The sequence below is a fragment of the Dermacentor andersoni genome, chromosome 4 (genome assembly GCF_023375885.2).
Source record: "Dermacentor andersoni chromosome 4, qqDerAnde1_hic_scaffold, whole genome shotgun sequence".
Taxonomy (NCBI): domain Eukaryota; kingdom Metazoa; phylum Arthropoda; class Arachnida; order Ixodida; family Ixodidae; genus Dermacentor; species Dermacentor andersoni.
This window is the reverse complement of record NC_092817.1, coordinates 92,531,702-92,545,777: the sequence shown is the minus strand read 5'-3', so window position 1 is coordinate 92,545,777 and position 14,076 is coordinate 92,531,702. Positions and strand designations below refer to the sequence as shown.

General features: G+C 44.4%; 1 protein-coding gene across 1 annotated transcript in view; it reads right to left on the bottom strand.

Annotated features, from left to right (window-relative positions):
• The window catches only part of LOC126536487 (uncharacterized), a 167,406-nt gene extending 159,992 nt beyond the window's left edge, over positions 1-7,414 (bottom strand). The window contains exon 1 of the mRNA XM_050183476.3: positions 7,094-7,414. Within this exon, the coding sequence (XP_050039433.1) occupies positions 7,094-7,098 (5 nt within the window). The 5' untranslated portion in view covers positions 7,099-7,414. The remainder of the gene's footprint in view (positions 1-7,093) is intronic.
• Between the last annotated feature and the right edge of the window lie 6,662 nt (positions 7,415-14,076).

Sequence of the window (14,076 nt, the reverse complement as noted above, 5' to 3'; positions counted from 1 at the left end):
GACTAAAGTTCTGCCCTTAACGACGACATCCGGTAACGTTTTTCCCTGCAGTATAAACGTTTGTTCCCATTAGCAAGGTGCGACGAAGGGGCAAATCTTGTTTGTCGGGGTGAACCAGAGGAACAGAATGTGGAACAGAATGAGGAACAGTGTCCTCGCAGCGCAGTATAAATCCGCTGCGTGCCTTGTCTGTTACCTTCGGGAACTCATCTAAATTACACTGGCTGCGCATGCAGGACGTGGGAGTCGTTAAGGTATCCATTGTGTACACAGAGGTGGAGAGAGAAAAGCAACTCGATATACTGACGCAGTGCACTCAATTTATTCCTGCTAAAATGGCTTCTCAACATTATTGACTCTATCGCTTCCCCCCCCCCCCTCCCCAGCCCTCCACATGCACACACACACACACACATTTTTTTTTCTTTTTTATTGTACGTGAAACTCTCCTATTTGGCCTTCTTTATCAAGCATACAGGCGTTTTCGTCAATCTTATAAATAAATATTGTTTATTTAGAGGAGCCCAATATACGTTCGGCCCGAATTACGTAGCCCGGCATTGCAACGCATCAATCAAATAAAGAGATAAAGAAAGCTTTATTGAGTATCTATAAAAATCCCCTGGTAATTAGCAACATCGTCACCCCTCCCCCTGAACTCGTAAAAGAGAAGAAAGAATGCAACAAACAGGAAAAGGATTTGAACTTTACGTGAACTATGCGTTAGCACGTTGCGACCTTTAATTGCCTTTTGCTTTGTTATCCTCTCTCGTTTATCTCGTTGTTAGTACAAACCGGCCTATCTTTGCAATGTACTGTTCGCTTAAGAGAGAATGAGTAGCGAACATAATTCATGATGCCAAGGTCACCTACGCGTACATTTTATTAAACAAAAAAAGACCGGTTTAAAGGTAACTGCGGTGGTTAGCTTATAACTACCAATTCTGCTCGCGTGGGAGGGCAAAGGAGAATTTCCTGGCTTGCTCTGATGATACAAGAGTTTGCGCATATCGAGTCCCCACTCGCTGAAACTTGTTCGGCGCAGTACATGCCGAAGAAAAACAAGTTCCTTACGTGCGACGCTGAGAGAGCTAAGATCTTTGTTGGCCGCGACCGTTAGCGAGCTCATCGCGCACCACAAGATGGCCATAAGTCTTTTTCGGAAATGCCCTGCGGCTGACAGGCGCTTACGCTTGCATCAACTTCGGTTGACTCACTCCCCGTGCCACCACGGGTGTCGCAACTTTCTTTGTTCATTTTCTTTTATTTGCATCAACTTTCTGCTCTATAGGTGGGCAAAGCGTATATTTTTTCTTATTTGCATCAACTTTCTGCTTTAGGTGGGCAAAGTGTTGTAAGCCATGATACTAAGCCCTGATTAAGGGCTCAGGCTTACAATATCCAGCAGCACATACGGCCGTTCGACACCGCAGTCCAGTACCCTCGTTTTATATTACAGGTACTTCTTAATTTGCAGGGCTCCAAACACGAGCGTAGATGTAGAGTTATTACTCTTCAAAGATTGTTGCAGTTTCTCCGTCTTTTTTTTTTTTGTCTTTTTTTTACCTAAAGTACGGCATCGTCATCAAAGTGGTTTAATATGTTGGAGGCGTTTACGAAAAACTGCGCCACGGTTTCTGACACCGCAGCAAATGAATAGCATTGTACGAACCGTCACGATCATTAGGTTTAACGGTAGCCGAAATCATAGAGTCAGCACTTCTGATTACCGGTAGCGTGTATTTGAATCGCAAAAAAACGTTTAACACCACATACGTGAGAAAAGAAGAAAACGAAGTAATTAGTGATAAGGGAGTTCCTGTCACCTGCTATCTAGGCTTGTGCCACATATAGCAACATATAGACAACGACGTCCCCTATGTGTTAAAAAATGCCATCTTCCTATGAATAAGAATTCTAGACTATGATGTGACCGTAGGCCTGTATGAACTGACCCCTTTCACTGGGTGCGGCAAAGGGGCTTTCGTCCTTGTGAAACTGAATCGCTCCCTTCGCTTCTCCGTCTTTCCATAGACTTTCCTGTTTAACCTAGCCCTCACTGCTCTGTGAAAATTTTTTTGGAGGTTCTTTTTGAATTAAGGGCACATCCCTGCAGTGGCAATATTATTCCTACACATCCATTGTGATGACTTTGAAGTGAAATTTTTCTGCTTACTACAGTCGAGTCATACAAAAGAAATGCCTAAATGGCCTTCCGACTCTCGTTTCAGGTCAGTGCTTCGGAATGGGGCACTCATTAACCGCAAATCACCATAAAGGGCAACAACTTTAGTTTCCGCTGCCATCGTTTCGCTGGTTATATACAGTTTCGTTTATGAAGTTTCATGACATACGTGTTCGAGAAAGCGTCGCCTGTCCGGTACCAGATTTATTCTGTACTTTTCTACGACCTCTAACTGGCCCTGCCTTAATAACCTTAGACAGCACTATGCGAAATAGCGGTGTCCCTGGAAATAGAAATTTTTACACAAGAAAAGAGACTTAGCGGTTAGCCATATAAGTCTTTACCATACAGTCTTTACCAGCAAGCCGCACTTACTTCGTTGAATCCTCTCTGCAGCCATTTGCTATCAAGTTTAAAGTATAAGATGGGAGATTATTGGGCACCACTAAATTTCCGTTGACCGGAGGCTGCAGACTATGAGTGAAGCTTAGCGACGTAAAATAACTCAGATTGTACAATTCATTGCTGACTACTGTATTTCCATGGGATACACTGTTAGTATCAGTGGTTTTCACTGAGGTGTAATAAGCAGGAGGCATTCTTTTTCAGCGTGCCCGACGCTTCTGCGTGGATGTAGCCCGCTTACTTGGGAATTACCAGCTTCTTTCAAAACGGGACTTAAAATATTCACCCTATAGGCCTCGCACCAGTCTGTGTGGTTGCACGCGAAGTTGACCATGTACAATTGACAAAGGGCATCTGCGAATCTGTGCACACGTGGCAGCAAAACTTTTCTTTCTTTAGCAAGGCAGATTGTCTCTATTTGCTGCTAGCAGTATGTTCAATAGACACCTAATAGGGTTCATCCGTTTGATTGTAGCTTAATGAGTACTTTTTCTTCATCGACAGCGTTACGATTTCACATAATGCAGCCAAAATTGGCTTGCGTTACGAACGACAGCGGGGAAATTAGCCTTAAGGTTTCGGAGAAGTTGGCGCTGTCATTAAGCTTACTAATCACTACGATTACGCCGCAATTTTCCGGGCATATGTGCTGATTCATACTTTCTTCGTTTCCTAGAAAAGCGAGCCACCGGTAGTTCTTTCATAAAATAGTCGTAGACGGTAAAGTTAGAGAAGGGGTCTTTATTTGAGAACGTTAGTACCGACAAATCTATTCTCTCTCTCTCATATATATATATATATATATATGCGAAGTCTACAAACCGTCAATCTAAACCAGGTAAAACTAAAACGAGCCAGAAGAACCGTATCATATCTACTTGCGTTTAGTAATCGAAGTTCAGCTACACTAATATACGCGCATACGTGAATGTCTTTGTTCAAGTAGTGCGGAAAGCAAACACCCCACAGAAGTCGAATTCGTAAGAATGCACTATTCAATTCAAATGATCACTTTACTCTGCAAAAGAAAATCTCGTAGGGCTGTAAAAGCACGTAGCTATGGAAATGATGGAAGTGCATCCATATTAAAAACCTCGCAGTATACTGAAAGCGGTAGCTCTTTTCCGGGTCACATTATTCACGTTGCTGTTTACATTAATTACTTAGTCTTCGCTGAAGCGCCTGGTGCAAATTCAGCATTAGCGCTTAAGTACGCAGAATTATTTTCTTCTTTTTTTTTCGTATATCACGCTTTCGGTAGACCTTGAAGCGTGAGTACTTCACAGAAGCTTAGATAGGACAAAATTGAGGCACAAATGGGACGTACACACGAGCCGACTTCCAGGAATTCCAAGTCAGCCCTTTTGTAAGTCGTGGGTGTGTCTTGGCTATGTCGTGCCAGTTAAGGCGGCAACATTTACTTTTCAAGAGCTGTCTACCAAAGAGACTGCGAACTAGTTTCTTTGGAATGAGTATCGATTATCAAGCGGCGCAAGGCTACCACGAATGCAACAATAAGGTCATTCTTCCCATTCAACTTTGGTGTATTTAGCGCCTCTGCCGCCTCTAAGGGCAGCTCCCGGACAGAATAGTGCCGTAACTGTCTGCCAACAAATAACAAATGACGAGCTTATAGAAAATGAGCGAAAAGAAAGAAAGACGATTGTGCCTATTAGTGAGTTGGCGCCGTATATGCGGCACTACTATCTTAGGAGGGGCGAATCAAATCAAGAAGTTGCCTATACAATAAAAAAAAAAGAACAAGAAGCAAAACAAAACAAGAAGGTGATTTTTTAGACTGAATGACATAAAACTGATCACTAAATACACCTATAAGTATCAGTGGTGTGAATTAAGCCCCCTTTTCACATACATAGTCGTCCTATATTTAGAGGCTTATGACGGCTGGAGTGTGTGTGACTAGCGATGCCCAAAGAGTGCGTTGTGGGATTGTTTTAGTTGCTAAACTCGGTTATTAGAGGCAGAGGAAGTAAGCCCAAAGCGCTCAACCAGTCACTCGGAATGCTCACAGTCTTCTAGCGAACTAAGCCCAAGAACGTTTGAGTCTGCCTTGCGGTTAACGTAGCAGGTAGTGCGCTCGAGGACTTGTAGACAATCGGCTTAGTTGTCTGCGCCGTTACATAATACTAAAGATGTTTATAACTTCGCCTCTGAGCATAAGTAAGTGTGGCCCTAGGACAACTGGTTTCTATTTGCGAAACGTGCAGCTTCTTGTTAACGTGAGACCACAAATATCTTACGGGGCTAATGCTGCCTTAATACGCATTAACTTGTAGAGATTGTACAGTAGCGCTTGGGCTCTGTAGCCTCACAATATCAGCCCCGCATTAAAGGCAAAAATGCGCGTCTTATAGTTCATACCATTCAATTATTGCTGCTTGCTTTCTGTTTGGTTCCATTGTATAGGTAGGACATCTCTACTGTGGAAGTCATAGCTGGAGCTTGCCAATCCAATTTCTATCCAAAACAACTTAAAATACATTGAGGTTTAATTTCAGATCAGTGTTTACCATCGTTGCAGCCTGTAACCGCATGCTGGGAGCGAACCTATATTTAAAAAGAATGTGAACTGCTTTTAATGACGCATTCAACACTACAAAATCAGCCAGGTTATTCGCATAATTCTCCATGACTGATGAAAACTGATGTATAATTACCGCGTTAAAATGCAACTCTTCATGAGGTCATTTTGTTTGGCGTGCACATACAGTGCCAGTGTCTTAGTTTATACGTATATAAAATTTCAAAAAAGATTTCTATTTTAAGGTAATATGTGGCTTACCTGACGCATTAAGTATACATCAATTGGGCAAATGTTATTTTGGACGCCTTCTCATTTAATGTTAGCTCGAATCGATGCTGGCATTCTAATCTGTTTTTTACCAATGGGCCATACTGTGCACTCTTACTGCATTTCGCTTCAAATGCAAGCTACGTACACACTTTTAGGTCGATTAACTAATCCATTGAGTCTTTTCTCGCTCTGAGTACTGTTTCTCGCTCTGTTGTAAATGCCGTTGAAGTTCTTGGTACCCGAAATACGGGTATTTTGTGTTGTGAGACGAGATATTCATATTGTGTTCTACATAATACAAGTTATTTGTTTCTTTCAGGAAGCAATGAATGACTATGAAAAAAAAAGAGAGAGACAACTTTCTATGGTGTAACTGCAACCGGGTCACTAGTTCCTTCGAATCCATGCGCTTGCAACGAAAACATTACCAAATACGTAATCCGCCCTTACGGGCGTTCTAAGATAAATAGGAACCATGGATTGGAGCGCCCTGATTTTCAGTCTGTGTATTTTTTTAGCCTTTTGAACCAGCGCTAGAACTACTGTTTCCTTTCACATAACGTGGGTTCCGCTTAGGATTTCCGATGTCTAGAAGCGACAGACAAAAAGTGAAGGCACAACGCCGTTTCTGTTCTGCGACAGATAAAGCCATTCCTCTAAAGCTAAAATTCTTCCTGTGATGACATAAAGAAATTATCATTGCTAAGCCTTGCTTTAGGTTCATATTTCTCTGTAGCGCAGGAACTGATTGATTCTGGTATTGATAAACATCTTACAGCAGGATGAGCGCGCACTTAGTGCTCTGTTGTTTCTGTGAAATGTTGAACGCGATTCTTAATATTTGGGTTACATGTGGCATCAATGTGTGGAAGATATAAAAGTTCACACAACATTTTTCAGATGAGAGTTATATGATTGCAGGCGTATTTCGTTGCCCTGTCTGCACCACTTTTCTGAAGAAGACCGAATCGTTTAGAGCGGTAGCTTTTCAACCATAACGCAAATCTCTTCAGTTTTTCTAGTTTTTTTTTTACCAGTGATCGAACCAACGATTTGCCTAGTATCCTATGGTCCTGAATCTCGTCGGTGATTTTCCACTCTGAAACACTTAACGCTCAAGATTACCGCAAGCGCACGCAATGCGACGATTGTAGTCAGCGCTGCAATCAGCGCCTCTGATTTTGTTGAAGACTTCTAGGCAATATTTTATTCCATGTGCGCGTCACGATTCATATTAATCTGATAACCATTCTTAAATCTTTCCCTCACACTTGAGATTTGCTACGGTGCAATTGTACGTGTCTTGACGCAGATATGGGTTTGAAGAAGCAGTTTCAATATCCCTCTCATGCTTGAATTCACGAATGCAGAATAGAGGCCGAATCTTTCCAATTGTTGTAAGCCTCTATCAAGTGCAAATTGTTTTAGATACGCCAGTCACCAGCCGTTACCTCTTCTTGAACCGGTTGTATTACTTCCCCCTGCCTCTGGTTTCTTGCTTTTCTTTCGTAAATCAGTTGCCGTGAGAGACTGAGATAGAAACGAACCGGCTACCCAGTTTCTCTCTGTATTCTGCGTACTAAAGGAACAGTTGTCCCCAAACAATGTATCCTGTGGCGGAAGGTGGCGTGCGGTCCGCCACATTACAGTAAAGGTTTCCTGTTAGATGAAAATAAGGGGTCGCTTACCTCATGTCAGGTATGTGTGCGAGACGGCACCAGCCGCAGCAGAAGAACACAAGGTGGCACTCAGGAAAAAGTTCCGCAGGACGGAGCCACGCAGCCCCGACCAGTTGGGTCTCTCACTCTCTTCTGCGGCTTGAAGGTGTTCCTAGCGATGACCGCACCCGTGCGAAATGGAGAGGACTTCGCTTCGAAGAGTTGCTCGGGAGCGCGGTCCTTGAAGCGGCAGACCTCGGGCAGAAATAAAGGCGTTTCTTTTTAAACTCTAGACTTCTTGTCCCGTCGTCGTTCTTCGCAGCTCGCGGCCCTCTTTCGCCAACTTGAGCCGGCCACGCGGCTTTTTATGAGAGCGCGCCCCACGACGTCACGCGCGTAGCCGACCAATCGCCGAGTTCGGGTCGACCCCCCTCCCCCTCCCTTGGCTTTCGTAGGGAGAGCGAAGAGGGAATGCGCGCGGAGGAGGCAACTGGCGGCTGCAGTGCGAGGCGCGTTGGACGACCGAAGAAAAGAAATGGGGAAGCGGAGGAAAGGGTGCGGAGGGAAGTTGGGTCCGCCTGTAGCGCGCGCGGGCGCGCGCGCGCGAGCGAGCCCGCCGGCTTTTTTCCGCGCTTCCAAGGAATCTACGGGACGGCCGTTGGGGAGAGAAGGGCACAGCGACGCGGCGACGGCGTCATTGCGGGCGGCGTGTGTGCCGTCGAACCTTCCCCTCGAACCCTCTTCGGGAACGTTTTGGGGCCGGCCGGCTGCGCCGATTTCTCTGTTTCTGGTGCTTTCTTCCCGACAACAACTGCGGCCGCGACGAGAACTGGAGGGCCGCACGGAGGAAGTTAGGAAAAGAGACTCGCAGAGACCGACGCCTGCGTTGTGTGCACGCGCGTTGGCGGTGGCGCAGGGTTCGGATTCATCCTCGCTCCGAGTTTTGGAGCCGAAACTATTCTGCTATTTTCCTTTCGCAATCCCGATTGCTTTGTCTTGGCGCGCTGTGAAATGTACGCTTGCATTTCCACTTCCCACGTTGCTTTAGTCTCTCTCGCTGCTCCCCCCATTTATGAGTATTTTTCCTTCTTCTCTAGACAATACGGGAGTAAGAGGTTTTTCAAGTTATACCACTTTAACGACGAACTCTCTTCTGTGACGTTTTATATGTTTTGGGCCGTTCTCTACGGGCAAAAAGAGCGACGAAATGTTGTATGTGCAGAGAAAAGGAAAGATCTGTTAGAATTCTCATTTCGTGAGCAACTTCACCAAAAACAACTTAGCGAAGGCCCTTGTGAGAAAACGCAGGAAGAAATGTTAAGTACTTTGGAATTCTCTCGAATGCAATGTTTTTATAAGGAACCACAAGCATGTCCACACAAGATTGTGAAAAGTTCTACATATGTTTCATATGCATTTTGTTTTGCATATAATGTGGGGTAAAGTTTCGCATCGAACTCCTCCGATTGAAGTGAAGCTTGGAGAAAAAGGCTACTTCTGACAAATGCGTATGCTCTCTGCCATAATAAGCACCCCAAAGAAAAGAGAATAGCCGAGGTAGCGTACAGATACCGACGTCTCGTTAAACACATATGACAATAAGAAAAGTGGTCAATGTAAACGTCAATTCACACACATTCGGAGCGCTGTTCCTTTCGGCCAGAGCGAAAGCCCCCTCACGTGTTCACAACCCTCAAGCAACATTTCTTTTAACATTTCGATACTTGCAAATATGGAACAGAAGCGATTGTTTCTTCTAAAACTGGCTCACGTGAAATTCCACAGCATGTGAGAAATTACCTTAGCCGTAAATGCTTCCTATAATTCTGGAGAACAGAGGTGGATTAATTACAAACAACTGCAACTTGCAAAGAAAATGTTCAAGCAAGACAAAACGAAAATTAATATTTAGTAGGCGATCATTTCCGCATTGGCACGTTTACCTTTCTGCTAGAGAAAATAAAGTTTCCGCTCAAAAAAAAGAAAACTTTGACGTTCAGCCCTAAACTTACGCTGCCGCTAAAATTTCTGCGATATTATTTCATTTGTTACCCTTGTTTTTTCTACTTTTCGCAAGTAATGCGCTGGCTTTGTGTTCTTGCTTGTGAACTTCGCTGGCGAACTTGTGCCTTGTATGTCGCTAATTCGGCCGTAACCCATAAGTCAGTGCTTTTTGTGTTTGTATGATTATGTTTTTCTCAAGGTTTTCTCTTCTTATCACAGGCCGGAACAGAGAATTAGCCGGCGCCTCTTCGAAGCACCAAGGCCTTTCACGTACATTTGATTGAACAATAGAACGAGTCACCATCTGGCCCTGCGAAAGTAGATATCCAACGAAGCTGTTGAAAACCACCACAATTGCTGAGGGGGGAGGAGGTACGCAATGCTTTATGGATTTAGAGTAATGGTAGTAATGCTATTTTACAGTAAATATGGTAGTAATGGTAATTTTGTCAGTCCCGTCACCGCCGATAACGGTAGTGCAACGTCATTGAAATCAGCTGATAGGCGGAACATTTTATACATGAAAGCATAAGAATTCATACAATAATTAATAGAGGGAACACTGGCGCTAGTGGCAGCGGGAGCTTCAATCGGGGTGGTTCAGCCAGCATGGAAATTACGGGCAGAACGTGGACTTGCCTAAACTTCGTCCTAATGGCTTCATTAAGATGTAAACTCATAAACTTCAACAAAGTACTGTGTGATGAATAACGAAAGAAACATTATTAACATTGCTTGACGGCAAGATTCGAACGCAGGACCTATACCACAGAAGCCCGGTATTCAGAACACTACGCCACGCACGCATGCACCGACAACAGCAATAGAACACCCTTATGAGTTTCTCGTGGGAAATTCAGCGCTCTTGGGCGCTTGGTGCGTTTCGGTTTGGCCACCTCGACAGGCGGAACCGCCGCAATTAGCAGTGATTGTGTGTGTTAGCAGAGTCTGCTGCACGGAGAAAAGGATTGATTGCTCTGAAACTTAGTACAATGAAGGCAGATAAAGCGTGATAAACGAAGTTGCCAGAACGTACGAAGCCACAAGCAGGAAGACTAGATAAATCCATATACCTGCCATCATTCTCATGGTGGCTGAACGATCGTAGTACCAGAGTTCTCTCTAGTAATTAATGTAGGAAACTCTATGTACGTAAGGCTAGTGACGTCATTGCCCACGTCGCAGGCTGCCGTAGCCGCCGCAGCTTGCGTAACAGTAATCTTTACAGGGAAACGCATGCGGGGAGCGCTACGTGCTTCGCATTGCATGTCGGCGCACGAGCGTATCATCATGAATTTGTTATCATCAATGTGGTTTGGATGCTTGTCTTGAGCTTGGTTTTTATTGAAACGTATGCTGTTGCATATGTTGTATGCGGGATTCACCACCTCGTCGAGCAAGGACACGACATCACGTTGCAGTGGATTCCAAGTCACTGTGGCATAATGGGCAATGAACATGCCGACGCAGCAGCACGATCTGCACACGAGGAGGGCTTGCAAGGCTCCCAAGATTCCATTCCCAAGAACAGACGCTGCAACAAAAATTCATGTGCTTGCAAATGAAGCCATCAAAAGTTTATGGAACAGGCCAAGCTTAAAGCATACACGTCTACACCGACTGGACCCGTTCCTTCGACTTCGACCCCCATCTGGACTCTCTCGACTCGAAACAGCAGTACTTTGCCGACTGTGGCTTGGTGTCGCCTACACAAGATCTTTCGCCTTCCGAGTTGGTATGGACGAGAGCGCAGCTTGCAGTCACTGCGGCGGCGAGGAGACTTTCGAACACGTACTTCACCACTGTTCCTGATACAGCGCGCACCGGCTGTCACTAGCGACCGTGTTGGCGCGCCTTGACGACTGGCCACTATAGGAACACACAGTCTTGGAATGCCGATATGAACTGTCGTCGCCTCGAAAGTCCGTCAAGGCTTTGTTAACCTTTTTACGTGCCAGTGGCCTAACAGAAAGACTGTAATGATCCCGTCCTTCTTTTTACACCTTTCTTTTTGTCCCCGCTCTTCTTTCCGTCTTTACTTCCCCTTCCCTTTGCCCTAGAGCAGGGTAGCAAACCGGAGGCTTTAACTCTGGTTAACCTCCCTGCCTTTCTCTTATTTGCATCTCCCTTTCTCCAAAGAATATATGCACTGCTCGCTACACTATAGTAAGTGATTGTAGCCTCTGCCTTAGGGTATATGAGCCATTGATTATGATAGTTTTCTGTAGACGTTACCCCACAAAAGATCTCGGGATCCTAGCCATAGATAGCTTCACCGTAAGACATGTGTAGCGCAAACATTTTGCTGCCCTTGGAAAAATATATATAGATGAGCATCCGAATGTGTATTTTGTTGGGACATTTTTTAAAATGAATATATGGTTTTGTTAAAACTGTTGTTATAAATTCGCTCCTGGTTACCTTAAATGAGCGGAAATCAATTACACCCTTTTCTACTTTACGAAAGCACTCCGATATTTGCGTTACTTTACCGACTCAATTTTTGGATAATCTGTAGTACATCTTTTATTGTTCGTTTCCTCACTCCGAGTCTATGAGCACCACGCACTGTAATCATTGTAATCAATGTTTGAACAATGTTCGGCCAGGTCTCTTAGGGAGCGAGTCAAGTTGCTTTAGCTCGAGAAGCAACGAAATCAGGCCGAAGCTCCCAAAACCTACGATGCCAATTGCACTTCACTTAGTATGGTTTGCGATAGCAATTTTCAATAGGCTTTCTTTTAAAGGTCCTCAAATTGGCTTTGCGTTTTCCTTCTCCTACTTTTTCGTTGCTAAGCGTTGGTATTCCATTACGTGCGTTTGCTCTTGACGGTCTGTTAGCCTTATTTGGCTGCCTGTAGGTCCTTCGTCAGGGCGAGCTTGTGATGGTCATGCAGTAATGCCCTTCTTCTCTGTTCCTTACCCGATTCATTTCCGTGCTCGTTCAATCACGTTTTTTTTAACTGCAGTTCGTCTTTAACAGGAATATTTCGAGCCTTTCCAAACTCCTCATTTCCTTCCTTAGTTCAGGCTTTAGGGTATACGGCAAGCATCAAATACGTCACTGCACAAAGAAAGAAAAGAAAAGAATTATTCAGTTTGTTTAAAAAATTTAATCTTATGCAAGCAGAAGGACATCTTAAGGCAAGTCAAGCCCACGAACCAACCTTAGCGAGGCATATGTTGCGCAAAAGCCGGTGGCAGAAGTTGCGAACATTTCGAAAATCATCCAATAAATAATACAACGAAACCTTTTATAAACGCCAATTGTTTCTCTCAAGGAAAACTGCACGAGTCTACGAATAAGAGCACGCTTACCTGTAGAAAACTTACAGGGCGCACCGCTTTTGTTGTGCTTCTTGTAAGACATTCTGACTGTTAACAAACTTTTATACGAAATGTCTTTCTCTCTCTCTCTCTCTTGCAATAACAAATGAATGTTCTCTGTCACATGTACAGATTATTATTTATTCTCTTCATTTGCTCGCCCATAGAAATCAAAGTCCACGTACGAAAATAAGTTAAATCATCAACGTGTAGTTATTACTTCATTACTCACGCAAAGGAACAACGTGCTTTTCATTGCGTGCCTTGTCGAAGACCTGTCTTGCAGTTGCTGCCTTCTCCGTAGTCATGCCTTGAGCGTACATGTTTGCGTGTTACCTAGCGACTACGTAGACAGAAAGGAGGTAGAAAAGGGTAGGGGAGGTTAACTAGACTTCGTAAAGTTGAGTGGACTGCACGTGGAGAGGGCGGCAGAGGAAAGAAAGAAAGAAAGAATGTGGGTCGATCGCGGAGATAGCGCAGTCCAACACGGCACCTCGAAACGCGAACTGTCACAAGGAAAGAGTGCGAGAAAGTGGCACGTCGCTCACGCGCCGAGTGTTTAAAAAAAATCTGGCTGCCTTTGGAACGAGAGAAGTATTTTCGCTATCGTGGCCAAGTGATTAGAGCGCCAAAATACCGCGTTTAACAGCAGAGATTCGATCCCACCTTCGTTAAGCGAGGCGACACAGGAACGTACCTGTGTACGTTCAATGTTCGCATTTGAAAATGAGAGAGAGAGAGAGAGAGAGAGAGAGAGAGAGAGACGGTAGATGTTTAGATTGCTCGCGTGTACTATAGACAAGGGCGTATAGCGTGTTTGTAGTAGGACACTCGAGTACGTTGTCGTCGAGTTACTGCAGAAGATAACCTGTAGCTATCTGGGTCGAGGAGGCGGGGCACAAGTGGGTCACGACCTCAGGTTCGGAAGGTGCTCGATATATTCTTCTCACATTCGAATGTGAGAAGTCCGATTCAGTGAATGGGAGATGAACACCCGAACAGGGGTTATTTGCAAAAGGACTCCTTCGTGGGCAAGTTGGTGCTTAGATGTTGTAGGTATACTTGGTGGCGCAAAATACATTTCTTGAAAAGGGACAGAAGAACGGACTGACGCTTCACTGTCTTCTTTTCTTCTGTCCCTTTTCAAGAAATGTGTTTTGCGCCACAAAGTATACCTAGGGGCCATTTGTTTTAGCTGGTACTCTAACGGTGACCTACATAACGTATATGCGCGTAAAATTGGGAGGCCAGCTACGCGCACACAAGTAGGCATTAGATCGGCATAATTTGTATGCATTACGTTTCTCTTCGCGTTTAATTTAGGTGAAATGTTTCTGGAAAACTTTGCTTAAGGATGATTCCGACAAGCGCTTTCGATCTGCCGTGATTTGGGCTTAAACCCGTTTCCCTATAGGAAAACTAAAACTCGAAATAAATCTGAGCAATAATGCGGCTTTTCTGGTATATTTTATGTTCACGTGGGTGTGTTTAAAATTTATTTTACAGGGAAAGAGAGGGAGGGATAGAAAAGTTGGAAGATAATAAATGAAAGGCATGGAGGTTAACCAGGAATGCACTTGGTTGCCTAGACGGTACGTAATAAATTTTATTCGCATATTCAACTAAGCATGCCAATGACCCACATAAGATTCGAAGCTGTCCTGCTTGTGCGTGAATTTCAC